This window comes from Leopardus geoffroyi, chromosome B4 (assembly GCF_018350155.1).
Source record: "Leopardus geoffroyi isolate Oge1 chromosome B4, O.geoffroyi_Oge1_pat1.0, whole genome shotgun sequence".
In the NCBI taxonomy this organism is placed as follows: Eukaryota; Metazoa; Chordata; class Mammalia; order Carnivora; family Felidae; genus Leopardus; species Leopardus geoffroyi.
In genome coordinates this window covers 104,810,649-104,838,399 of record NC_059341.1, presented here as the reverse complement: position 1 = coordinate 104,838,399, position 27,751 = coordinate 104,810,649, and the positions used below count along the sequence as shown (strand labels likewise).

Below are 27,751 nucleotides of genomic sequence, written 5' to 3'. Positions count from 1 at the left end.
AATGTACTGGTTTATTCACAGATGAAAGGCATCAAGGCTACTCTTCTCTCACTCCTGGTTCAACTCTGAAAGGACAGATCCTTGAGGGGACAGATCGCTGGATTATTTTCCATATATGCTACTCATTCTTCAAAATCGGTACTAGCAGCATCAACACATCCTTGTGTGCTGATTCCTCTGCCTGGCTCTTAGAAGAAAGTTAATGGGCTCCAAAGGGAGCTGCGTTTAGTGCTCTGATGACTGCTGCAGAGTTAGGAGGATAGACTTTGAAGGAAGAAATGTGGAGCACCTGAATATTCAAGCATTACGATGACTGGATTGCATGGGAATGAACGGTTGGTGTTTATATTGTAGAATTTTATTCTGGCAAAGAATAGATTCATATGTTTGGATAATGACAGTAGCTTATAATATCCGGCATTTATTCTACTATTATAGCCCGGCAACCTTTCTAAGGGCTTTTCGTGGATTAACCAATTTAATGATATATGAGAAAAGTACTGTTATGTTTTTGAAAAGTAATATTAATCTTGACATTTATAGATGAGAAAACTGAATCTGAGAGCAGTTAAGCAACTTATCTGAGGCCAAACAAATAATACGTGGAAGTTTCAGGAATCTTACAATGGAAGTCTTAACTGCTATGCTGCCTCTCAAACATTAAAATTTTGGGGGGCACCTGGGTGGCTCAGTCGGTTAAGCATCCAACTTCGGCCCAGGTCATGATCTCATGGTTCATGAGTTCAAGCCCCGCATCAGGCTCTGTGCTGAGAGCTTGGAGCCTGGAGCCTGCTTCAGATTCTGTGTCTCCCTCTCTTTCTGCCCCGACCCCACTCACACTCTGTCTCTCTCTCAAAAATATATAAACATTTAAAAAATGTTTTTTAATTTCACTAATTTAGAATGAAATCTTCAGTAATACATTTGAAGAGTCAGTATCACTCTCTAGGGAAAAAAATGAAATTAATTCCAGAATTAAAATTTAAAACATGTTACCAAATAATATACTTATTCTAGAAAAAAAATTGATTTGGAGAAGATTCACGGAAGTGCAGAATGGGGAGACCATGTGTCAATCCTCTAGTTTCAATGATGAAGAAACGGATTCCCCAAGAGGCTGAATTAATTTGCCTAACGTCATATAGGTAGATAAAAGCAGAGCAAGATAAATAACACAGATGTTCGTATTTCCAGTCTAGTAACCATGCACCTATACCACAATTCAGAATCTTAAATAAATCCTCTACCTCCTCTAACTAATTTATTGTCTGAGAAGGAGGAATATAGGATATATCTTCAAAGCTAATTGTTGAATTAACAGACAGCCATTGGTCCTGGTTAATTTAGGGAGCATGCATAAGAGTTTATTGAAATGGCTCGCTGTTATGAAGTGTAGAGTTTGTGAAATGCAAACAGATGTAAAATGAGAGCAGGCTTTCCTTCCTTGAGGACTTCCAAGGATACAGTTATTACATAAAAATGAGAACTGCCATATCAAGATCAAGCATACTAACTAGTTTATGACTTAATGCCAAGCTAAAGTTAAGGAGACCATTATCTAGCATTCCATTCTAGGTAATTTAGCCAACAATAGTATGCTGCTTTCTTTCTTTTTTTTTTTTTTTTTAAGGCAAAACCTATTTTAGTATATTTTGGTATATTTTTATGTACACATAGTTTTATATAATCTTCCTCAGATTTACTGAGGTATAATGACAGATAAAAATTGTATGTATTTAAAATGTGTAACTTGGTGTTTTGATACATGTATACACTTTCTTGTGTGTGTGGGGGGGGGGCGGTGAGAACACTTGCAATCCACCCTCTTAGCAAAATACAATATTGTATTTCAAACTATAGTCATGTCGCTATACATTAGATCTCCAGAACTTATTCCTCTTAAATAACTGAAACTTTGTACTCTAGAAATCAATAGTAAGAAAACAGTGACATTCACAAATATGTGGAAACAACACACTCTTGAACAGCAATTGGGTCAATAGAGAAATCAAAAGAGAATTTTAAAAGTATTTTGAGACAAATGAAAATGAAAACACAACATAGCAAAACTTATGGGATGCAACAAAAGAAGTGACACTAGGAGGCAAGTTTATAGCAACAAACCCTGACATTAAAAAAGAGAGAGAAAGATCTCAAACTAACTTTACATCTCAAGGATCTAAAGAACAGCTAAGATGGAAGTTAGCAGAAACAAGGAAATAATAAAGACTAGAGTAGAAATACTTCAAATAGAGAATAAAAAACAATAGAAAAAATAAAAACTAAGAGTTGTTGGAAAAGATAAAATCGATAAACCTTTAGCTGGACTACTAGGGAGAGAGAAGACTCAAAATAAATAAAATCAGAAACAGCAGACAATGTAACAGATGCTTCAGAAATAAAAAGTATCATAAAGGACTATAATGGGGAGATAGATGTCTGTTGAGTAAAGTTTTCTTGCTTAGCCACACTGCCGCCATTACAGAAGGCTGGGTTTCACAGCATTATTGTAATTGAAATGTATGTACAAGGTATACATTTGTACATTAGTACCCAAGGAGAGATGAGGAGAAAAGGGGTCCGGGCAGATTTCTTAGACCTTGAGAAGAAATGTTGGGTTTTGATTCTGCAGATGATAGGCTTTTTGAAAAAGGGGACAGATACAAAATGGAAGACAGAAACCAGAAAGCATATCTGAGTATAACCATCACTTACCAATAGAGACATGTGCCTGCACACACATACCAGGTTGCTAAAGTTGTTTGTACATTAAAGTTCCTATATTAAAGCAATGTTTGTTTAATTTCTCCTCTTTGACAAAACTGCTGTACCAAATATGTCTTTGTCTATCTGTTGTTGGAGTTAAGTCTGTGGGAATCAGTGCTCCATTAATAAAGTAAGTTTCTGAAAAGCACTGTTTATTTTCTTCACCTCAAAAATAAGGTCTGAGTTACTCAGAATTGGTTTGCAGTCCAATTGGCCAGTCCAATCTGGCTTCCCAAATTGTACACTTTAAATATGCCTAGTTCAGGGGTGCCTGGGTGGCTCAGTCAGTTAAGTGTCTGACTTCGGCTCAGGTCATGATCTCACGGTCTGTGAGTTCGAACCCTGCATCAGGCTCTGTGCTGACAGCTCAGAGTCTGGAGCCTGCTTCAGATTCTGTGTCTCACTCTCTCTCTTCCCGTCCCCCACTCACACTCTCTCTCCCTCTCTCAAAAATAAATAAACATTAAATATGTCCAGTTCAATGAAGAATAATAATAAATCTTTGCTTATTAAAAATGTAACCTATTACCTTATTTATTTAATTTGTTCATAAAATTCTCTGGTAAAGGTAATTAGAATTACTTTTTCCTCCCTCAGAGGGACAGGTCTTTACTTACAACTCAAGTTATTTTTTTACTGATATCTTCACCCAGGCATTTATTTAACAAATATTTAGTAGGAACCAAATACATGCGGAGAGCAAGGCTAAGGACACCTATTACACACACATTCCAGGTTTTGTGTATTACTCAACTGTTACTGCAAAAAAATTCAATAGAAATAATACTTATGCTGTAAGTGACTGAATATATATGAAACATATATATTAAAGTACAATTATTATTTTTTTTAAAGGCTAGTAGCTGAGAATTGATGGTATGTAAATGTTAAGATGATCTCTTCCCTCTCAAAGAGCAGACAGGGGCAAATAAGCGAATTAAAGGGGCCTATAAACAAATAGGAAACTGTATCTGGGACACAAACCAGGAGGAAAAACATAAGGAACTTAGGAGAGATGACAAGATTTCAGCTAATCAGAGAGGTCAGAGAGGACTTCCAGGAGGAAAAGACACTTGAGCTGAGATCTAAAGGTTAAGAGGAATATATTTCAGCAACAAATGGGCAAATTCCTGTAGCGAGAATGAGTACTAGAACAGCTTCTAGAAGGGTGTGCTTTATAAGGGAAGAGATTCAACAACCTTCAAGGGTTGAGAATCCAAGTATCAGTAGGACTGAAAATGGCCATCAGCATTTGGAAAAACAGAGAGGGCTTCTGGGAAGATGGTGGCGTAGGAGGACGCTGAGCTCATTGCGTCCTGCGATCACTTATATCCCACCCACACCTGCCTAAATAACCCAGAAAACTACCAGAAGACTAGCAGAACAGATTCTCTGGAGCCAAGCACAGATGAGAGGCCCACAGAAGAGGGTAGGAAGGGCGGCGAGGTGGTGCGCGCTCCACGGACTGGCAGGAGGGAGCCGGGGCGGAGGGGCAGCCCACTGGCAAAGCAGAGCCCCTGAGTCTGGCTGGCAAAAGCGGAGGGGCCGGACGGAGTGTGTTCTGACAGCAAGCGGACTTAACATCTGGAAGGTTATAAGCTAACAGCTCTGCTCAGAGAGTGGGAAGGCTGGAGGACAACGGGAGGGAGAGTTGTTGAGCCCCGGACAACAGAGCACAGCTTGGCGGGGAACAGAGGCACTAGCCAGCACCATCTCTCTCGCCCATCCCCCAGCCAAAATCCCAAAGGGAACCAGTTCCTGCCAGGGAACTTGCTTGCACCACGCAAACACCCAACGCTGTACTTCTGCAGATCCAACCCTCTGGCGGGGGGCGGGTCTGACTCCCTCCCAGTGAAGCGGATTTCCAAAGGAAAAGTGAGCTGAGCCTGCCCCTCCTGCCCCTGTGCACCTTGCCGATCCACCCCAGCTAATATGCCAGATCCCCAGCACCACAAGTCTGGCAGTGTGCAAGTAACCCAGACGGCCACGGCACCCCACAGTGAATCCCGCCCCTGGGAGCGGTTAAGAGAAGGCATATGCCAGTCTGATTGTGGCCCCAGAGGTGGGCTGGGGGCAGACATCAGGTCTGACTGTGGCCCCGCCCACCAGCGTGAGTTATTCAAGACAGCACACGGGAAGTGCCCCACAGTTCCGCACCACTCCAGGGACTATCCAAAATGACGAATGGAAGAAGTCCCCTCAAATGAATCTCCAGGAAATAACAACAGCTAATGAACTGATCAAAAACGACTTAAACAATATAACAGAAAATGAATTTAGAATAATAGTCATAAAATTAATTGCTGGGCTTCAAAACAGTATACAGGACAGCAGAGAATCTATTGCTATAGAGATCAAGGGACTAAGGAACAGCCAGGAGGAGCTAAAAAATATGCTATTAATGAGCTGCAAAATAAAATGGAGACAACCACGGCTCGGATTGAAGAGGCAGAGGAGAGAATAGGTGAACCAGAAGATAAAATTATGGGAAAAGAAGAAGCTGAGAAAAAGATAAAAAAATTGAGGAGTTTGAGGGGAAAATTAGAGAACTAAGTGATGCACTAAAGAGAAATAATATACGCATAATTGGTATTCCAGAGGAGGAAGAGAGAGGGAAAGGTGCTGAAGGTGTACTTGAAGAAATATTAGCTGAGAACTTCCCTGATCTGGGGAAGGAAAAAGGCACTGAAATCCAAGAGGCACAGAGAACTCCCTTCAGATGTAACTTGAATCGATCTTCTGCATGACATATCATAGTGAAACTGGCAAAATACAAGGATAAAGAGAAATTTCTGAAAGCAGCGACAGATAAACGTGCTCTAACATATAAAGGGAGACTTATAAGACTCGTGACCGATCTCTCTACTGTAACTTAGCAGGCCAGAAAGGAATGGCAGGAGATCTTCAATGTGATGAACAGAAAAAATATGCAGCCGAGAATCCTTTATCCAGCAAGTCTGTCATTTAGAATAGAAGGAGAGATAAAGGTCTTCCCAAACAAACAAAAACTGAGGGAATGCGTCACCACTAAACCAGCCCTACAAGAGATCCTAAGGGGGATCCTGTGAGACAAAGTACCAGAGACATCGCTACAAGCATGAAACCTACAGACATCACAATGACTCTAAACCTATATCTTTCTATAATAACACTGAATGTAAATGGACTAAATGTGCCAACCAAAAGACATAGGGTATTAGAATGGATAAAAAAACAAGACCCATCTATTTGCTGTCTACAAGAGACTAATTTTAGACCTGAGGACACCTTCAGATTGAGAGTGAGGGGATGAGAACTATTTATCATGCCACTGGAAGTCAAAAGAAAGCTGGAGTAGCCATACTTATATCAGACAAACTAGACTTTAAATTAAAGGCTGTAACAAGAGATGAAGAAGGGCATTATATAATAATCACAGGGTCTATCCATCAGGAAGAGCTAACAATTATAAATGTCTATGCGCCGAATACGGGAGCCCCCAAATATATAAAACAACTACTCACAAACATAAGCAACCTTATTGATAAGAATGTGGTAATTGCAGGGGACTTTAACACTCCACTTACAGAAATGGATAGATCATCTAGACACACGGTCAATAAAGAAACAAGGGCCCTGAATGATTCATTGGATCGGATGGACTTGACAGATATATTTAGAACTCTGCATCCCAAAGCAACAGAATATATTTCTTCTCGAGTGCACATGGAACATTCTCCAAGATAGATCACATACTGGGTCACAAAACAGCCCTTCATAAGTATACAAGAATAGAAATCATACCATGCATACTTTCAGACCACAATGCTATGAAGCTTGAAATCACCACAGGAAAAAGTCTGGAAAACCTCCAAAAGCATGGAGGTTAAGGAACACCCTCCTAACGAATGAGTGGGTCAACCAGGCAATTAGAGAAGAAATTTAAAAATATATGGAAACAAACGAAAATGAAAATACAACAAACTAAATGCTTTGGGATGCAGCGAAGGCAGTCCTGAGAGGAAAATACATTGCAATCCAGGCCTATCTCAAGAAGCAAGAAAAATCCCAAATACAAAATCTAACAGCACACCTAAAGGAAATAGAAGCAGAACAGCAAAGACAGCCTAAACCCAGCAGAAGAAGAGAAATAATAAAGATCAGAGCAGAAATAAATAATATAGAATCTAAAAAAACTGTAGAGCACATCAATGAAACCAAGAGTTGGTTTTTTGAAAAAATAAACAAAATTGATAAACCTCTAGCCAGGCTTCTCAAAAAGAAAAGGGAGATGACCCAAATAGATAAAATCATGAATGAAAATGGAATTATTACAACCAATCCCTCAGAGATACAAACAATTATCAGGGAATACTATGAAAAATTATATGCCCATAAACTGGACAACCTGGAAGAAATGGACAAATTCCTAAACACCCACACACTTCCAAAACTCAATCAGGAGGAAATAGAAAGCTTGAAAAGACCCATAACCAGCAAAGAAATTGAATCAGTCATCAAAAATCTCCCAACAAATAAGAGTCCAGGACCAGATGGCTTCCCAGGGAACTTCTACCAGACGTTTAAAGCACAGATAATACCTATCCTTCTCAAGCTATTCCAAGAAATAGAAAGGGAAGGAAAACTTCCAGACTCATTCTATGAAGCCAGTATTACTTTGATTCCTAAACCAGACAGAGACCCAGCAAAAAAAGAGAACTACAGGCCAATATCCCTGATGAATATGGATGCAAAAATTCTCAATAAGATACTAGCCAATCGAATTCAACAGCATATAAAAAGAATTATTCACCATGATCAAGCGGGATTCATTTCTGGGATGCAGGGCTGGTTCAACATTCACAAATCAACAACGTGATACATCACATTAATAAAAGAAAAGATAAGAACCATATGATCCTGCCAATTGATGCAGAAAAGGCATTTGACAAAATTCAGCAACGTTTCTTAATAAAAACCCTCAAGAAAGTAGGGATAGAAGGAACATACTTAAAGATCATAAAAGCCATTTATGAAAAGCCCACAGCTAACATCATCCTCAATGGGGAAAAACTGAGAGCTTTTTCCCTGAGATCAGGAACACGACAGGGATGTCCACTCTCACCGCTGTTGTTTAACATACTGTTGGAAGTTCTAGCATCAGCAATCAGACAACAAAAGGAAATCAAGGCGTCAAAATTGGCAAAGATAAAGTTAAGCTTTCACTTTTTGCAGATGACATGGTATTATACATGGAAAATCCGATAGACTCCAACAAAAGTCTGCTAGAACTGATACATGAATTTAGCAAAGCTGCAGGATACAAAATCAATGTACAGAAATCAGTTGCATTCTTATACGCTAATAATGAAGCAACAGAAAGACAAATAAAGAAACTGATCCCATTCACAATTGCACCAAGAAACATAAAATACCTAGGGATAAATCTAACCAAAGATGTGAAAGATCTGTATGCTGAAAACTATAGAAAGCTTATGAAGGAAATTGAAGAAGATATATAAAGAAATGGAAAAACATTCTGTGCTCATGGATTGGAAGAATAAATATTGTCAAAATGTCAATACTACCAAAAGCTATCTACACATTCAATGCAATCCCAATCAAAATTGCACCAGCATTCTTCTCAAAACTAGAACAAGCAATCCTAAAATTCATATGGAACCACAAAAGGCCCTGAATAGCCAAAGTAATTTTAAGAAGACCAAAGCAGGAGGCATCACAATCCCAGACTTTAGCCTCTGCTACAAAGCTGTAATCATCAAGACAGCATGGTATTGGCACAAAAACAGACACATAGACCAATGGAATAAAATAGAAACCCCAGAACTAGACCCACAAATGTATGGCCAACTCATCTTTGACAAAGCAGGAAAGAACATCCAATGGAAAAAAGACAGTCTCTTTAACAAATGGTGCTGGGAGAACTGGACAGCAACATACAGAAGATTGAAACTAGACCACTTTATTACACCATTCACAAAAATAAACTCAAAATGGATAAAGGACCTGAATGTGAGACAGGAAACCATCAAAACCCTAGAGGAGAAAGCAGGAAAAGACCTCTCTGACCTCAGCCGTAGCAATTTCTTACTTGACACATCCCCAAAGGCAAGGGAATTAAAAGCAAAAATGAACTACTGGGACCTTATGAAGATAAAAAGCTTCTGCACAGCAAAGGAAACAACCAACACAACTAAAAGGCAACCAACGGAATTGGAAAAGATATTTGCAAATGACACATCGGACAAAGGGCTAGTATCCAAAATCTATAAAGAGCTCACCAAACTCCACACCCGAAAAACAAATAACCCAGTGAAGAAATGGGCAGAAAACATGAATAGACACTTCTCTCAAGAAGACATCCAGATGGCCAACAGGCATATGAAAAGATGCTCAACGTCGCTCCTCATCAGAGAAATACAAATCAAAACCACACTCAGATATCACCGCACGCCAGTCAGAGTGGCCAAAATGAACAAATCTATAGTCTCTATAGATGCTGGAGAGGATGTAGAGAAATGGGAACCCTCTTGCAGTGTTTGTGGGAATGCAAAATGGTGCAGCCACTCTGGAAAACAGTGTGGAGGTTCCTCAAAAAATTAAAAATAGACCGACCCTATGACCCAGCAATAGCACTGCTAGGAATTTACCCAAGGGATACAGGAGTACTGATGCATAGGGGCACTTGTACCCCAATGTTTATAGCAGCACTCTCAACAATAGCCAAATTATGGAAAGAGCCTAAATGTGCATCAACTGATGAATGGATAAAGAAATTGTGGTTTATATACACAATGGCGTACTACGTGGCAATGAGAAAGAATGAAATATGGCCCTTTGTAGCAACGTGGATGGAACTGGAGAGTGTGATGCTAAGCAAAATAAGCCATACAGAGAAAGACAGACCATATGTTTTCACTCTTATATGGATCCTGAGAAACTTAACAGAAACCCATGGGGGAGGGGAAGGAAAAAAAAAAAAAAGAGGTTAGAGTGGGAGAGAGCCAAAGCATAAGAGACTTAAAAACTGAGAACAAACTGAGGGCTGATGGGGGCTGGGAGGAAGGGGAGGGTGGGTGATGAGTATTGAGGAAGGCACCTTTTGGGATGAGCACTGGGTGTTGTATGGAAACCAATTTGACAATAAATTTCATACATTGGAAAAAAAAAGGAAAAACAGAGAGAACTTGGGAAATTATCAAAAACTGTTATTATGGAATGATGGTGACAGATGCCAACATGAGAACTGCAGAGTAACTTCCAACTACTGGGTGCAGGCAAGTCTTCAAAGATGAAGACAGTGTTCTAAATGCAAAGGGATAAGGGAATCAAGGATTTCTGTGGGACTGTTTGTTAGTTTTAACGAAAGAAATAGTAATGTGTTAAAAATTTGGTAATTATCGAGGCGATTGGGTGGCTCAGCCAGTTAAGCGTCTGACTTTGGCTCAGGTCATGATCTCATGGTTCATGAGTTCAAGTCCCACGTCAGGCTCTGTGCTGACAGCTCGGAGCCTGGAGCCTGTTTCGGATTTTGTGTCTCCCTCTCTCTCTCTCTGCCCCTTCCTGGTTTGCACTGTCTCTCTCTCAAAAATAAACAAACATATTTTTTTTCATTTGGTTTAATTATCAGGAAGTTAAAGGCAAACCCACAGTTAGAATTTCCAATATGTTTTCACTCTACAGATGCACAGCTATATGTACACTATGGCAGAAAAGAAAATTGTATTTAAATATCTGCTTTGTGTGTTCATGTCGAAACACAGATCATTTCAGGTGGGTGACTCTTAACATATCTAGAAATTAAACTGATGGTCCAACTTAGTTATATCCATTTTTAAGTTTTTTCGGCCAATGTAATTATAGATGTGTATTAAGTTCCAGAATATAAAAAAGTGATCTTTGCTGAGAAAAAAATTCATTCATTATTCATTCATTAAATATCACGAACCACTTGCATTCAATAAGAGGTATGTTTTATGAACCATAGATGACTTGGGCACATAATGAACCAGTACTGCAGAACATCAATTTTTATTAACTCAAAATTCATCAATATGGAAACATATTGTCACACTCACCAATTCAATAACTATGTTATAGCTTTGAAATTCTATAACTCATTTAAATGAAAATAAAACTTTGAACATACTGAGATGTATATGATTTTATTTCTCTTTAGAAGCGATAATCCTATGAGAAGTACAAGAAGTATTCTACTCACCATAAAAAGAATGTATTTTTAACTTTTTAATGGGATATTTTGGCTTCTTAAATAAAAAATACTAACCAGACAAAAATAAAATAATATTAATTTGGTAATCCACTTAAAATTGGGGCACAAATAGGATGATAATTTGGGGGAGGTTAATATTTTTTCACTTGCTGGACTGGTGACAAATCAGAACTCATTTCCAGTTTATTTTAGCTTTGTTTAATTGAGTGAGTTTTTTCCCTGCATTTTGCACACTTGCATTGTCAGTTAATCCCCTTAGAAATGGTTCATTTACACAACAAATTTTACCTACCACCTGGAAGGCACTGTGTCAGGCATGGGGAGGGTACAGAAATGACAAATATCCCCTGCCCTTAAAGTTCACAGTATCACAGCACTGAATCTACAAGGTCAGAGGTATCTAGATATCATAGAAGCACAAAGAACACCTCAATCAGCCTGAGAAAAGCAAAGGAAATATCAGATAGGAGATGATATTTAACTTGATCTCTTAAGAAAAAGGACCACTCTATTACATGATCAGAACAAGTGGAATTTTACTGTCAGGAACAAGCTAATACTGGCAGTTCTGTTCACGTAAGTGCCTGTGAAACAGGATTATTAAGTGGGAAGCTGAGTCAGAAATAAGATTTAAACATAGCAAAGGGCAGATGACTATCAATCATTTGTATCAGGCAAATAAGCTTGAATTATGTTTTTTAAGAGACAGGAGTTCTTTGAAGATTTTTAATTTTTTTTTAACTTTTGAATTAAACTTTTTATATGAGCTAACTGTAGATTCACCTGCAAATATGCCATGTACCTTTTACTCAGATTTACCCAGTGCTAACAGTTTGCAAAACTGTAGTTTAATATCACAATCAGGATATTGATATAGTTGAGATGCAGAACAGTTCCATCTCCATATGGATTCCTCCTGTTGCCTTTTCATAACCACAAACGTTCATTGCTAGTATACAGAAATACAGTTGATATTTGTGTTTATCTTGTATACTGAGACCTGACTGAATTCACTTATTATGTGTTTTTATATGTTCTATAATTTTCTACATAGATAATCGTGCAGACTCAAATAGAGACAATTTTATTTCTTCCTTTCTGAAATGTTTTTGTTTTTGTTTCCAGAACTATGTTGAAATAGAGGGTGAGAGTGAGCATCCTAGCCTTGGTCTAGACATAAGAGGAGTATTAAATCTTTTACCATTAAGTACTGGCCATTGGCCATTCCTTTGAGGGAGGCCTGTGGTGACAAATTCTTATAAGTTTTTCTTCATCCTGAGAATGTCTTTCTTTCTTCTTTATTTCCAAAGTATCTTTTGATGGATATAGGATTCTGGATTAACAACTCCTTACTTTCCAAACTTGAAAAATGTGTCACTTTCCTCTGGCCTCCAAAGAAAAATCCTGTCATTCAAATGGCTTTCCCTCATAGATAAAGTATTCTTTCTTTCCCATTGGTCTCAAGATTACTTTTTGTCTTTAGTGTTCAGAAATTTATGATTTGTGTGTGTGTGTGTGTGTGTGTGTGTGTGTGTGTGTGTGTGTTTCTGTAGACTAATCCGGTCTGTAGGTTTACTCTGTTTCTTGAATCTATAGATGTATAGTTTTGGCTAAATTTAAGAAGGTGAGAATTTTCATTAATTTTTTCATTATTTTTTCAGCCTGACCCCTTTCTCCTCTCCTTTCATGATGCGAATATCAAAAAAGCTAGATCTTGTGTCATCATTCCACATGTCCCTGGAGCTCTGCTAATTTTTCTTTCCAGTCTATTTTCCTTCTCTTGTTTTCATTGGGTAACTTCTATTGTTCCTTTTTCCAGTTCACTGATTCTTCTTCCCCCTCCCTCCATTCTGGCATTGAGCCCATCCACTGAGGTGTTTTGTTTTGTGTTTTTAAATTTATTATTGAGTTATAGTTGACATACAATGTTATATTAGTTTCAGGCATACAACAAAGTGATTTGACAAGTTTATATACATTACATGATCCTCACCATGAGAAGTGTAGTCACCATCTGTCACTGTCACCACAAAGCATTATTATAATATTATTGACTGTATTCCTTATGCTGTATTTTTCATCTCTGAGACTTATTTGATAGCTGCAAGACTGTACTTCTTAATCCCTTTCACTTATTTCACCACCACACCCCCCCCCCCCAACACACACACACACAATGAGTTTTTATTTAGGTTATTGTCATTTTCAGTTCTAAGATTTCCATACGGTTGTCCTTTATAACTTCTACACATTTAGTGTGACTTTCTATTTTGCCATTTGTTTCAAGAATGCTCATAATCCCTGTGGAAGTACTTTTATCATGGCTCCTTTAAAACCTTTGTCAGATAATTCTAACATCTCAATTGGTCTCTGTAAATTGTTTTTTCTCAAGTAGTTTGAGATCGTTCTAGTTTCTGGTATGAGGAGTGACTTTTTTTTCATCAAATCTTAGATATTTTGTGTATTATAAGACTGGCTCATATTTACATCTTCTGTTATAGATGGCTTTACTATTGTTCCACTCCATTAAGGAATGGAGAGGTAGAGATAAAAATCCAGATTCCTCATTTGGCCTTCACTGATACCCAAGTGGGAGGATGCTTCTCATTGTTCTGGGTGGGTTCTACTTCCAACAGTAGGCTTCCACTGATAACCCCCTGGCTGGGTGAGGTAAGAGTAACTGCTCCCTGATACCACCTTAATGGGAAGAGGGGTACCTCATTACTGACAGGAGGGGGTATAAGTCCAGACTCCTATGGTCTCCACTGTCACTACAAGTTTGAGGGGTCCTCATTACCACCTGGCAGGGATAAAAGTCTTGGCTCCCTAGCTCAAACTTCTCTGATACCCCTGTGGGAAGATGGAGGGTTACACTTCCTCCTTACACCTTGACAAATATGGAAGACTAAGCTCAGCTTTTGTTGTTGCGGGTGGGGAGAGAGAGCATGAATTTTTCTATGGTGTTTGCCTAGAGGAGAACCATCTAAAAGTTTTACGTTTTACTTAGGCTTTCTTTTTCCTATTCCTTTGGCTTAAGAGATCATGTTTCTTTACATTTTTTTAGGTGTGTGTGTGTGTGTGTGTGTGTTTTGTTGTTGTTGTTGTTGTTGTTGTTATTGGTGTTTCTGGGTTACCAGCTTTTTCAGCAGTGAATATAGGATATATGAGGGAAAAATAAAACCCAGGGTCTTATCACCATGTTGTTCCTTGGGTCCCAAGGTCCCTAAAAGCAAGTTTCCCTTCTTCTCTCCAACTTTTAGTCTTGTAATGTTTTCACTAGACATAATTCTTATGATTTTTAGTCCTATTTAGAGACAGGAATAGAGAAAAGTATGTCATCTTCGTCTTTGCAGAAGTAGAACTTAACCCTTTGAAGGACTTTAAGCAACAAAGTTCTATGTTGGCTTTTGCATTTAAGACAGATAATTACATAAGTAGGGAGAGCTCAGAAACTGGAGTTAGGGGAGAGGTAGACTGAAAGGAACTTTAAAGGCAAGAGCACCCATTAGAATGCGCTCTAGACTGATTATCTGAGGATAATCTGAAATCTACAACTGCAAAGCATAGGCACGAGTCAAATCAGAAGTCAAACACAGAACACACACCAGTCAACAACATACATATGCATAGCAGCTGAATACCAGCTTTGAATATACGGCAGGAGGCATGGAAAAGAGGATACTCTTGATAGGTACTAAAATATAAACTCAACAAAATGTAATGACAAATAGGGTGTGATATGTAAGGATAATGAAATTAGAATCACTCCTTGATTCTTAGTTTGGATAACTGAGTAAATGCAGGTGAAATTAACATTGTAGAGTACATGGAAAGAAATGTGTTTTGCGGGGAAGAATGGAGATGGCGAGTTCAGGTTGTCATCTTGAGCATAAGATGTGTATAGACCATCCAAAGATGGTCTAACAATAAGTTGGTGCTCAGCAGGAAGATCTGATATAGACAGGAGTAGACAGAAGCCTTGGTTTGGTTTGTACTACTCAAATCCAACTGCATGGAGATTATAAAACATATATATATATATATATATATGATGAGAAAAAAAGGTTAGGAATAAGACCCTTCTAACCTCCAGTGTTTAGGACCAAAGTAAGGGAAACCAAGAGAGGAAAAGGAGGACAAGCTGTCTTGAGAGGTAGGAGGAGAACAAAGGAGTGGAGCTCAATTTAGCTCCATGAGCATTTATTGAGTGTTCAGTGTGTGCTACACACTGTGCTGGGAGACTGGTTTTTGAAGATCTCACACTCTACTGGATACAAACAGACAAAGCAAACCAGTGTGCTCAGCACAGTGCTCAGTGATAGACATGTGATCAGGGGGCAATGGAACCATGGAAAGGGCCCTAAACAAAACCAAAGAATATAAGAGGAAACTTTGGAGAGATGATAACGTCTAAGCAGAGTCTTCAAGATTGGAAGGGAAGGAAAGACACAGGAAAAGTCATGCCAGGCAAAAGAAACAGCCTGAACAAATAGCAAAAGGGCAGGAAGCTCAAAAGGAGAAATAATTACTTGCAGCAAATAGCACGGTTGATGCACTAAAAGAGTGAAAATTAAATCAGATTGAAGACTTTTTGACTTGGTCACTTAAGAAGTCACTGTTGACCTCTGCTGCAGCAGCTTCTATGAAGTCATGTGGATAAAAATTGGACCACAGTGGGATAAAGAGGAACTAGAAGAATATGAAATTCGCACAGTGTGAACTGGGTATTTTTTTTTCAAGGAGTTTAGTGGAGAAGAAAATAAAGATGGGATAGCTATAAGTGGGCAAAGGTCTAAAAAGCTTTGTTTTGTTATCAGAAAGAATTGAAGATATTTATACTTGGTATGAAGGAAACCAGAATTCAGATAAAAGGTTTAAGAATGTAGCGGGGCGCCTGGGTGGCGCAGTCGGTTAATCAGCCAGGTCACGATCTCACGGTCCGTGAGTTCGAGCCCCGCGTCAGGCTCTGGGCTGATGGCTCATGATGGCTCAGAGCCTGGAGCCTGTTTCCGATTCTGTGTCTCCCTCTCTCTCTCTCTGACCCTCCCCGTTCATGCTCTGTCTCTCTCTGTCCCAAAAATAAATAAACGTTGAAAAAAAAAAATTAAAAAAAAAAAAAAGAATGTAGCTATTACATTCACTCCTTTACACAAAAATATTTATAAAGCATCTACATTCCTCTTGAGTACATCATTCCAAAAAAAAAAAAAAAAAAAAAAAACCCACCAAGCCCCTTTCATAGTATTAAAATCATGTTTCAAATAAACTCAAGAAGTAATAAAAGGCCAATGGTAAATACACAAGAATTGTATGTTCTTCAGTTCTAAAGGCAGCTTATATTTATAAATATAAATACTTACAATGGCACCTTCAACTCTGTTACATGTATGTTACTAACACCATAATTCATAATAGGGATTCAGCGTTGAGGCTTAATTTGTTTACTTCAAAGAGAATCCTTATTTTAAAAAAACATTTATTTTACTGCAATGCCTTTGTGTAATACTTTCTAGAAATCTGTTAGGGATAGACATCAAGCTGATGAGTATATGTTTTTCATAATATAATTTTTGCTGGTTTTGTTCAGCACAATTTTAACACCTGGCTATTATTTTCTGTATTCCATTCTCTTTTGATATCCTATTTTTAACTGGAAAAAGATATAAAAAAGTGTCATGCCCCAAATCCAAATTTTTCGGTTCCCACTTAGAAACCACTTCTTTAAAACCTTCAGTTAAAAAAATTGTTTAGATGGTATTAATTTCATGTTATTACCTCATATAAAACTGTTGTGTTCCCATGTAGAAGAGGTCCATAACAGATATAGGAATGTCCAACAACCCAGCCTAAGTCAGAGGCTGCCCACCACACCTAAAAAATAAGAAGGTAATAAAATACATATACGTTCATCAGAGAAATGTTCCTGTAACATGAATTTAAAACCATGATTACCTCTCCAGGTTTAAGTCCATATATAGAAGACATTGTCCAGTTTAGCATCACAGCATATCCCCCAGTGGGTCTAACCACACCCTAAAAGAGAGAAAACATGAGGTTAACATCAATAAACGATGTGTTAAAAGATTCTCTGCCTTAACACTATCCATCTCAAAAAGTTCCTGTTTAAAGTCTTTTATATTCTATAAAGTACATATTTGGTTTTCATCCAATTGTATTTACTTCAATATTTATTTGGTTCCCCTATTAATAATATCCACATCAGTTCACTTGTAGAATCCATTTTCACAGACCATTCTTGACTTTCTAAAGAAAACTTACGACTTCACAGAATTACATGCAATAAAATTTTTTTTTCCAGTGGTGACATAAATTAACATTACATTTGCAGGCATATTTCCAGAATGAAAACGGAAATTCTCAAATGGTGTATACAGAAAAATCAAAGGTAGCTGTGCTCTTCAAACAGACTAACATAAGGATGGCTATTCCATTATATGATTGAATATTATTAATAGGATGCTTAGAAGAAGCAAAGTCATATTCTAACTGGAGCCTCGCTACAATGCTACACTAGGGATTGTGCTAGCACAGTATTAGAGCTGAACAATTCTTTAATGATGAATTCTAGAATTCCAAAAAATCAGTCCTCACCTCATGAGTTGGATCTAAGGCTCACAGACTTGCCTTATATTACAGTTGGGGCAAAAGTAGGGATTGTTACATCACAGTGCCACAGCTTTCATGAATCAGTTTCTAGCAGCTACCCATGATACTGAACGTATTCAAATTTAATACAAGATTAATATTTGAAAACTGGCACAAGAGTCACCACAAATAAAAACTGATGGTAAATTTAATAATTTTATTTATTGCTTCATTACAAACATTAACCATCATTGGCTTGAAAAGGCTTAACCATGTGAATATTCAGAATGAGCTAGTGAAAAAGTAAAGCTGTATTCCACTCACATGTATTTTGAAACATCCTTTAGTAGAACAATTATTATTACTGCATACAGAAAATAATTTACCTAATATTTTACCTAAAGGCAAACATGGCCGGAATTAAGAAATGTACTAAGGTTGGGACTTTTTGGCATAACTCTGCAGCTTTAACGTACGTACATGAATCAGAGAAATGAAAAACAAATCGACTTTCCGTTAGTTACTAAAATTGCTGCTCTCTGCAGGCACCGATAAAACATAGGTATCAAGCTGAGGAACACATTTTATCTACCAGAAAAACACCTGGTCTCTCAGCAAATGTCACATGCAGGCATTTGACAGCTACTTTCTAAGTTATACAATGTGGTCAGCAAACAGCTGGTTCTCTTGATCACCGTCGCGTATTAGAAACCTTAGCCTCCTGCAAGGGGGTTTCACATGTGCATTTTCCCAGGTAAGCTCTTTTCCCAGTATATTCTGTGCCATCTTCCATGAACTTTGCTTATTGGTTTGTTCCATTGAGATCTTTTCTTATGATTCAATTCCTCGAGTAGTTTGACATGAATCAACTTGAAAACACTTTTTTTTTTCTGAAAAATTTTATTCATTGTGTAGAGAAGAAAAAGTGAAGCTTCTTTTCATAGTAGTTATCCATATACTATGGTAGACAGTGAAAATTAATGTCAGTAATGATTTCATTTAAAATGTTTTAGAATTTTCTCTCCATCTACTTGTCCTTGCATTTAGAGCTCGTTGTTATCAGTAATTCTAAATATAATTATAACTGGGTAAATTTATGGTGCAGAGGATAAAATGAATCAACTGGAAGTGAAAAAGGAAGAAAAGGCTAGAAAAAATATAAACAAGTAGTAACTCATTTGTAAAGCGAAAAAGATAATTTAAAGGAATAGGTTATCAAATTCCTATTTACCTCACAAATGGACTTACCCTTTATCCTTCTTTAAAGAATATTTACCATTGTTGCTTTGCCCATAAAATAGTGGATATTTAAATCCAATTGATGCCACAAAAGTGAGACTTAAAAATGAGGCCAGGCATTAAAAAAAAAAAAAAAAAAAACCACACATTTAAAATCATAAAGTATTTACAATTGAATTTTGTATCCTATTAGCAAAATTATTTCCTTAGTTCTAGCAATGACTTCTTTTTATTTTTCCCTGTGCTAATACTGCCCAAAAGGCAGAAATGTCAAAACAATTAAAGGTTGCCATCAAAGATTCTCATTAAAAACAATTTAAATGCAGCTAATAGAGAGAAAAGCTGTGACGTCTGTTTTTCATTAGTTTTGATCCACTTGTTTTTATTTTTTTAAGAATAAGGATAAAAATTTCTGTCAAGTATCATTTTACCATTCATTAATCTAGATAATAAATCTGAGATTTGGCCTTGCCTCCAAAGTATTGGGTGATGTTTTCAATTTTCTGAGTATTTGAGATGATGTAGAAAAAAAGAGCAGCATAATTTCATACTCTCCATTAGATCTTTCATAAAAAGTTTGAAAGTAAAAAAAATTGAAAGATTCAGTTTAAAAAGAGAATGCCTTTACTATAATATTAAATATGTGACTGAAAATAAGGTGCTAAAGCATTTCTTGTTTTGTTTGTAATCACATTTTCCAGGTAATGATTAAAATGCAAAAGAGAAACTCTGTTCAGCCTCTAAAAACACATAAATCATGTTCAAAAATCAAATCATTATATTCTAATATTCAAAATTAATCAGGAACTGAAAACTACTTAAGAATATATTTGAAATCTTGAGTATGAGATTAAAAATTCTTACCCAGTATCAATGCTTACTCCTAAAACACAAGCATGCTGCATTTTACTTTCTTGAGTCTCTGTTACTACTCTTTTTATGTACTTACACTCTATCTACCTGAAAGTAAAACCATTAGATGAATTAATATATTGTCAGAAAAATCCCTGGAACCTACCAATATACTGTTCTGGTTTTTGGAGTATTAGCCGTAACACTTAAAGTCTTCTGGAGAGCTTAAAAGACTTCCGGGTGGGAATAGCATCCTGTACCCCAAATAAAGACGAGAAAGTGAATTCTATCTCAAAAATGGTAAAGGAAGGGTGTGTGGATGACTCATTGGTTAAGCATCTGACTGTTGATCTTGTCTCAGGTCATGATCTCACGGTTCGTGAAATTGAGTTCCGCGTTGGGCTCTGCGCTGACAGCCTGGAGCCTGCTTGGGATTCTCTCTCTCTCTCTCTCTCTCTCTCTCTCTCTCCCTCTCTCTCTCTCTCTCACCCTGCCCCACATGCACTCTCTCAAAATAAGTAAATAAACTTTTTAAAAAATGCAAAAGGGGGACGCCTGGGTGGCGCAGTCGGTTGGGCGTCCGACTTCAGCCAGGTCACGATCTCGCGGTCCATGGGTTCGAGCCCCGCGTCCGGCTCTGGGCTGATGGCTCAGAGCCTGGAGCCTGTTTCCGATTCTGTGTCTCCCTCTCTCTCTGCCCCTCCCCCGTTCATGCTCTGTCTCTAACTGTCCCAAAAATAAATAAACGTTGAAAAAAAAAATTAAAAAAAAAATGCAAAAGGGGGGCAATATGAAAGTGCTCTTTAAAACAAACAAAACAACAACAACAATTTTTAAGTGATGGCATTTTAAACTTCAATCCATACAGGTAAAATTAAACTGTTGTTATTAAGTCACCCAAGAATAGGACCACAGAGTCATCACAGGTATTCTTTATGATTTCCAGCTTAATGAGCTGCCTATGAAAACAAGGAAAGCCACAAAACGTCATAAATGGGGCCATTAAAGTGAAACATAAGAAAACAGAAAACATGTCAGTATCAAGTGTGGTATGCATTGTTGGTTGCCACAACTTAAGAAAAATACAAAACAATATGGGTTTTATCAAAAGGAGAAGACTGAGGAGTGTGGTAAGATTAGGAGCTTGGAATTCTACATCCTATTTTTTTTAATTGATCTATAAAAATCTGAAAAGCAAATCTCAAAAATCAGGTAAGAGAAGTGTGGAGTACTCAACAAAACTTCATACTTTCTAAGTTGAGCCCCTCTGTCCTCCTACTGTGTAACAAGGTTTATACAAAAGAGATATGCATATTTACATACATGAGATATGTATTTATTCATACATACATATGTAAACATGTGTGTGTGTGTGCATGTGTGTTTCAATTTGGCCTGACAAGTTGAGTAAAAAACAGAACAAGAAGAAAGGATAAATGAGTATTTTACGTAAATAAAAGAAAGCCATCACCAGATGGTAGCTGGGGTCAGTTCACTGAGAAATAAAAGGTGTGGTTCTGATTACTTAAAAGAAATCCAATAGACCAACAGTAGTTGTGTTCTTCCAATGGCTTTACAGATGACAGCCCCTCTTTCTAGAATGAACCCCATCCCCACCTCTTTCCTGAACCTGGTTAGCTCCTACTTCATCACGCAAGTACTTAAAGACATCATGAAAGTGTCACCTCTTCTAGAAGCTGTCCCCAGTGCCACAGTCTGTGTTAAGTAATGGTCTCTCCTGTCTTGTTCCTTGTCCCCAGGGTCTGCAAACCTCCTCCGGGTGGCAACCTGACACTGTGATGCGTCTCCCCCCAACGATGAGCGCTATGAGGAGAACCCCTCTTCATCTTTAGCACAGTAACTGCCATGGAGTAGGCATGTAATACATTTCTTGACCGATTCAATACATGAACAGTTGAGTGAATAAGCACATGTAAGAAAAATATAACCGTCTTCTTTGTTCAGGAGAAAGCTCTGAAACTTGTAGAACTGAGTGAATCATACTGGTGGGAATGGAACGGCTCCTCTTGGGTTAGTTCATCCAACATGAAATCTGTTGCTACAGGTTTTCGGATGACTCTGAAGCAACCTCTATGGAGAATACTTTAGCAGCAATATAATTTTTTATCGATCTGAACAACTGTGATAGAAGGGGCAAAGGTATAGCAAGTTCAGCGTCTTAACTGCAAGAATTGTACCACAGATAAGAAAAAAAGTTCACTGCTTTTTATTCGTATTTCTCCTATTTTTTGTTCTAGGGTAGGAAATATGAATGTCATCCAACATGTGGGAATAAAAGTGACATAAATTGTGTAAATGCACATCAGGACAAAAGGCCTTCCACCTTCTTGTCATGTCTTTCTCTTTCTTTCCTGTCCTTCCTTCCTTCTTCCTTCCTTCCTTCCTTCCTTCCTTCCTTCCTTCCTTCCTTCCTCCCTCCCTCCCTCCCTCCCTCCCTCTCTTTCTTTCTTTCCTCTTTTCTTGAAGTGTGGTTGACATACAATATTCTATTATTTCAGGTGTACAACATAGTGATTCAACATTTATATCCATTAGGAGTGGTCACCATGATAAATCTAGCTACTTTTTTTTTTTTATTTAAAAATTTTTTTTTCAACGTTTATTTATTTTTGGGACAGAGAGAGACAGAGCATGAACGGGGGAGGGGCAGAGAGAGAGGGAGACACAGAATCGGAAACAGGCCCCAGGCTCTGAGTCATCAGCCCAGAGCCTGACGCGGGGCTCGAACTCACGGGCCGCGAGATCGTGACCTGGCTGAAGTCGGACGCTTAACCGACTGCGCCACCCAGGTGCCCCAAACTACTTTCTATCACCATACAAAGTTGTTACATATTAACTATATTCCTTATAGTTTGTACATTGTATCTCTGTGTTTTTTTTCTTCATTTTTTAGCTGTTAAGATTGCACCTCTTTATCCCCTTCCCCTACTTTGCCCATCTCTCCAGCCCCTCTCCTCTGCCAACTATCAGATTGTCCTCTTTATTCATAGGTCTGTTTCTGGTTTGTTTTGTTTTTTAGATGCCACATAGAAGTGAATTCATATGGTATTTCTCTCTCTGTGTCTGGCTTCTTTCACTTAGCATCATGCCCTCACATGCTTTCCTTTCAATCCTTGGGTTTTTCCCCCCCTATTCTCTTGTTCGCCTTTTCTGTTTTGGCACTGGACTTTGTTTTGTGTGTGTGTGTGTGTGTGTGTGTGTGTGTGTGTGTGTGTGTGTGTGTGTAATTATCACTGTCCCTTCATGATATCAAGCTGGAAGCAGAGAATTATTATCATCACTAAATCTCCCCTTCCCAAAAGGACGCCCCTGCATCCAGATGCAGAATTCTTCCACTGTGCAGTACTTTGAAGTATCTTGAATACAGTCACCCAGACTAAACAGGACAGAAGCCCACAATATTGCAGAAATGTATGCAAAGTCGCTCAGTTGTGGTTGCTAGAATATTTACAGATTAACCTCTCATACAGCAACCTGACAAATCCAGGGCTGGCAGATGCAGAGATGCAAATATGTCCTAAATAGATCTTCAACTTCTAACCAAAGAACAGATTGCCTTATGTGTGTCTTATATGTGCTTATGAAAAGTATTTTTAAGAAGAATATTTTTACGGGCCCAGAACATTATTTTTCCTCATGAAGGCCAAAGATTGAGAGAACAAATTGTATGATGACATTAAAATTATTTAAATGCTTCATGAATGTATGTGTGCTCATCTCTCCTGTACTTCTATTCTAGAAATACAAGTATTAAAATTTCAGATCCCATTAAGCCTGATTATACCTACCAGAAGTGAAATGAGAATCTTCTGAATAAAGAGGAGTCTGGGAACTAACTCAAGAAGTCAAAGATCATTTAACAAATTTTCTGAGAATTTACCATGGCCCAGTTTTTAGGTTAGTGACATAGTGGATTCAAAGATACATGAAATATATTCTGACTTCTGAGAATATGCAACATTATGAAGATAAGCAAATAAAAACTGGTATCCATAAGGTAGAATAAAATAAGTGACATAAAGGTTTGTTGACAATGTATAATTTCAAAGCAACTGGAACTCTAAAATGCACTAGAGGAATGAAGGAAGGATTTCTGAGGGACCTTGAGAGATGACTACTTTTCTTGCCATTCTGCATGTCCCACTTTGCAAAACCTACTCACCACCATGCTTTAAACACCAGAGCTGATGACCCACAAAGGTCTATCTCCCAACCCAGATGCACTTCTAGGACCCAGACCTCCATCTCCAACCTCTGGTTAGGCATCTCCATGTTGCATCATACTCAGTATGCATCTGAGGATGCATCATACTCAGTCCAAGACGCATTATACTCAGTATGTTCAAAAACTCTCAGTTTCCCCCAGCCCCAAACCACATCCTGTGTTTCTATTTGGCAAATACTCAAAACCATCTGCCTGGGTTCTCAGTTTTGAGTCTTGGACCTGTCCTCTGCCTCACGCCTATCTTTGAGCCAGATCTGATTTCTCTTTATTAAATGTGCTATCTTAAGTAAAGTCCTAAATTAAAACAGCCTGGAAACGAATCTCCTTGCCTCTATTGTGTCTGCTTATTTTCCCAACAGAATGTTGCAAGGATTTACCTTCCTTCATATTTTTCTCTCCTGCCTAAAAAGCATTAGTGCCCTCTGTCCCTTCCATACAGAATATAGCCTAAACTTCTTGGCTAAATGTAAGAGTCTGGCCCTTGCCTATGTATCTAACCATTTGTCCTCCTCATTAGTACCACATGCAATAGCCATCCTGGAAACTTTCTTGCACACTCCTGCCTTTGCTTATGCTGACCCTCTCTGCCTACAGTGCCCTCCTCTCTAGGATGCCACTCTATGAAGACGTTTTATTTATCCTTCAAACACCACCTTATAAGAGCTTTCTTTGACCACTGTTTAATAGAACAGCTCTCCCACTTTTCCCACCACTCGGTCCGATTACCCTGCTTTATTTTTTTCTTCATAACACTTTCCACATATTAAATAGCTCTTTGTTTATGTGTCCTGGCTATAGAAGATAAACTTTTAAACTTTTAAAAAGATAACCAAACACATACTTGGGTGCTCAGTAATATTTGTTGAATTTGTTGAATGGAATCCTTCAGATACCATTCAATCTCATCTTTTCCGAGAGAGAAATAGTGCAGGGATAACAGTCTACCTCGCCTACCTGTGTTCATGAATATTTCAATCCATTAGACTGAAGGGACTGTGGTTCACTCATATCTTTTAGCACAGAATGAACACTCAATACACGTATATTAAATGGAGTTGAATTTGACATAAATAGAGACGTCCACACAATTAAAGCCTTCTCCAATTCAGTGAAGGGAGATTATCTTTAGGATGGTACATAAGGAAGTAAATGAGAATGACTGAAACTTCAAATGATCTTCAGTTTGGGCATCTCCAGGAGAGAACTTCCTGACCCAAACAACACCTGGAAAAGCTAGGATCCTTCCTTATTTGGAACCGCCATTTTTCAGATTTGATGCTCTATATGTTACTTTCATCTCTACCACACTGGCTGAGTCAGGTTTGAGTCTCTAACAAGCTCTTCCATTCCTGCCATAGACATCCCCATCCAGACCAAGTGAAATTCAGGGTAACTTAAAATCTTGAAGTGGCACAACTGTTTTTATAAGAATCCTTCAGGCTAATAGGAGCTAAAGTGATTTTTGGAGGGTTCTTTTTTATTTGGTTAGGTTATACTATGTTTTCAGGGTCAGGGATTTCCTTTCATGTTGAACTTTTCTATTAGATTATAACGTGGTGAATCCCATTTTATTTTACAGCCACACATCCAGTTAGACTCTATGTAGCTGGTGCATAATGCAGAATTGCAAAAGGTGAAAGGTTAAAGTTAGGGTCCAGCAGATCATTTGGACTGCTTGAACAAGTCATCAATATGAAGGAATATTTATTTTTCAGATGACGAGAGTTGTGAAAAAAATCATAAGGGATTGATTCCACAGTGACACAAATTTGTTTTTTTATGCATGCAACAAAAATTTATTAAGCACCAAACTACATACAAAGCACAATGGTAGTGGGGTACCTGAATGGCTCAGTTGGTTAAGCATCTTGATTCTTGATTTCAGCTCAAGTCATGATCTCACGGTTCGTGAGTTCGAGCCCCACAACTGGGCTCTGGGCTGACCACGCGGAGCCTGCTTGGGATTCTGTCTCCCTTTCTCTCTGCCCCTCCCCTGCTCACTCTATCTCTCTCTCAAAAATAAATAAAGATGAACTTTAAAAAAAAGCACAATGGTAGACTAAAATGTAATAAAACATGGTCTCTGTCCTCAGAGAGAATATACTCCCTACCAAATATTTCCTTTCTTATAAGCAAGTGAGTTTGATGTGGAACACCTTAATTTTTCTTTTTAAAACTAATCTAATGGAATCACTATTTTATGATTATTAACAAATTACATTCTCAGAACTCTGATGCTACAGAAATCTAATTATTAATAAAGAGGCCACTGTCCTCCAGGATGTGAGTGATTGTGAAAGCCCCTTCCCCCACTAAAATTTTAGGATTCAGTGACTACTGAACTCCCTAATATGGGCACCTGGGTAGCTCAGTCAGTTAAGCCTTCAACTCTGGATTTCAGCTCAGGTCATGATCTCACAGTTCCTGGGTTCGAGCCCCATATCAGACACCATGCTGACAGTGCAAGCCTGCCTGGGATTCTCTCTCTCTCCCTTTCTCTGACACTTCCCTGTTCCCACTCTCTCTCTCTCTCCCTCAAAATAAATAAATAAACTAAAAAAAATTAAAAATGAATAGGAAGATGACATTGCAAGCCTTTATGAAGTTGTATGAAGAAACAGTATAATTTGGAGATACAGACAAAAGTGATATTTATTTCTTATCTGACACCTGCAAAAATATTGATTCTTCTAACTTTGTTTTGTGAAAACACCTTTCATGGTAAGCAGATTTAAAAATCCTTGAGTGTCTTCAGTGCTACAAATCACATAGTTCAATACTCTGGATAAATTGCCTGTTGTTCAAACTGTCTAGGCCAATTCTCAATCTTGCATTTATAACAAAGAATTGAATTCCCCTAGATCAAAAATCAATTCCATACTCTATAAAAGTTACACCTTAATTTAGAAAATAAAACTATTTAATTTAAAATATAGTTTTATAAAATTGTATTAAACCAACTGATGTTTGATCAAATACCTATTCATTTTAATAGGTTACTAAATCAATAGCAGCTTGCTTATGTATGTGAAAATTTCGGAAGAAATAGGGGCAAAGCATTTGACATTAAATATAATTAATATTTTTCTAGATTTGAACATAACATAGCTTTAAGGTACAAAGTACCCAAGTCTAATCCTTCAGGTACAGTTGCATTTTCAGTCAGTAATCAAACATTCTCAGGGCAAAAGAAATCTGCCGCTATAGATACTTAAGAGAGCAAATACCTTCGGCAGCCCTGTTGTTCCAGACGTGTAAAGAATATACAGCGGATGTTCTGAAAGAACAGGAACACAATCATGTGACTGTGCTTTGGCCATCTCTTCATCCCAATCAAGGTCACGACCTGGAGCCAAGGGAACGGTCTCCTACACAGAAAGTATACAGGAATATGCACTGAACAGAGGAGGTTAAGTCAGGAGAACAATGCAGACTGGCTAAATCTGTATTAGTCTGAGCATATGATTGGAAATCTAGGCCTATATAGCACTAACTAGCAAATTTAAGACTATATATTTCAAGGTCATGACTTAAAATAAATATTCCTAAAAAGTCCAACAGTTTGATGTTGGCTTCAACAAAAGAACATGTTTTATTCACATCTAAGGAAATATGTAAGAAATTCAATGTGATGCAGTCATGTTTTCATCAACAGTCAGAGCTTAACGAACAGAGGTTCATGTTTTCCATTAACATACATACACCATTAACTTTATAAACCAGTTTCTATTTTTATAACTTTTCTTCTTTTACTTTGGAACTAAAGTCTTCATAATACAGTATCAACTAACCCATTAAAATTTTTCTTT

General features: G+C 37.9%; 1 protein-coding gene across 1 annotated transcript in view; it reads right to left on the bottom strand.

Annotated features, from left to right (window-relative positions):
- ACSS3 (acyl-CoA synthetase short chain family member 3) overlaps nt 1-27,751 on the bottom strand; it is a 157,858-nt gene that overhangs the window by 72,536 nt on the left and 57,571 nt on the right. The window contains exons 5-7 of the mRNA XM_045464363.1: nt 27,170-27,310; nt 16,952-17,032; nt 16,775-16,870 (exon numbers count right to left, since the gene is read on the bottom strand). Coding sequence (XP_045320319.1) covers nt 16,775-16,870; nt 16,952-17,032; nt 27,170-27,310 — 318 coding nt within the window. The remainder of the gene's footprint in view (nt 1-16,774; nt 16,871-16,951; nt 17,033-27,169; nt 27,311-27,751) is intronic.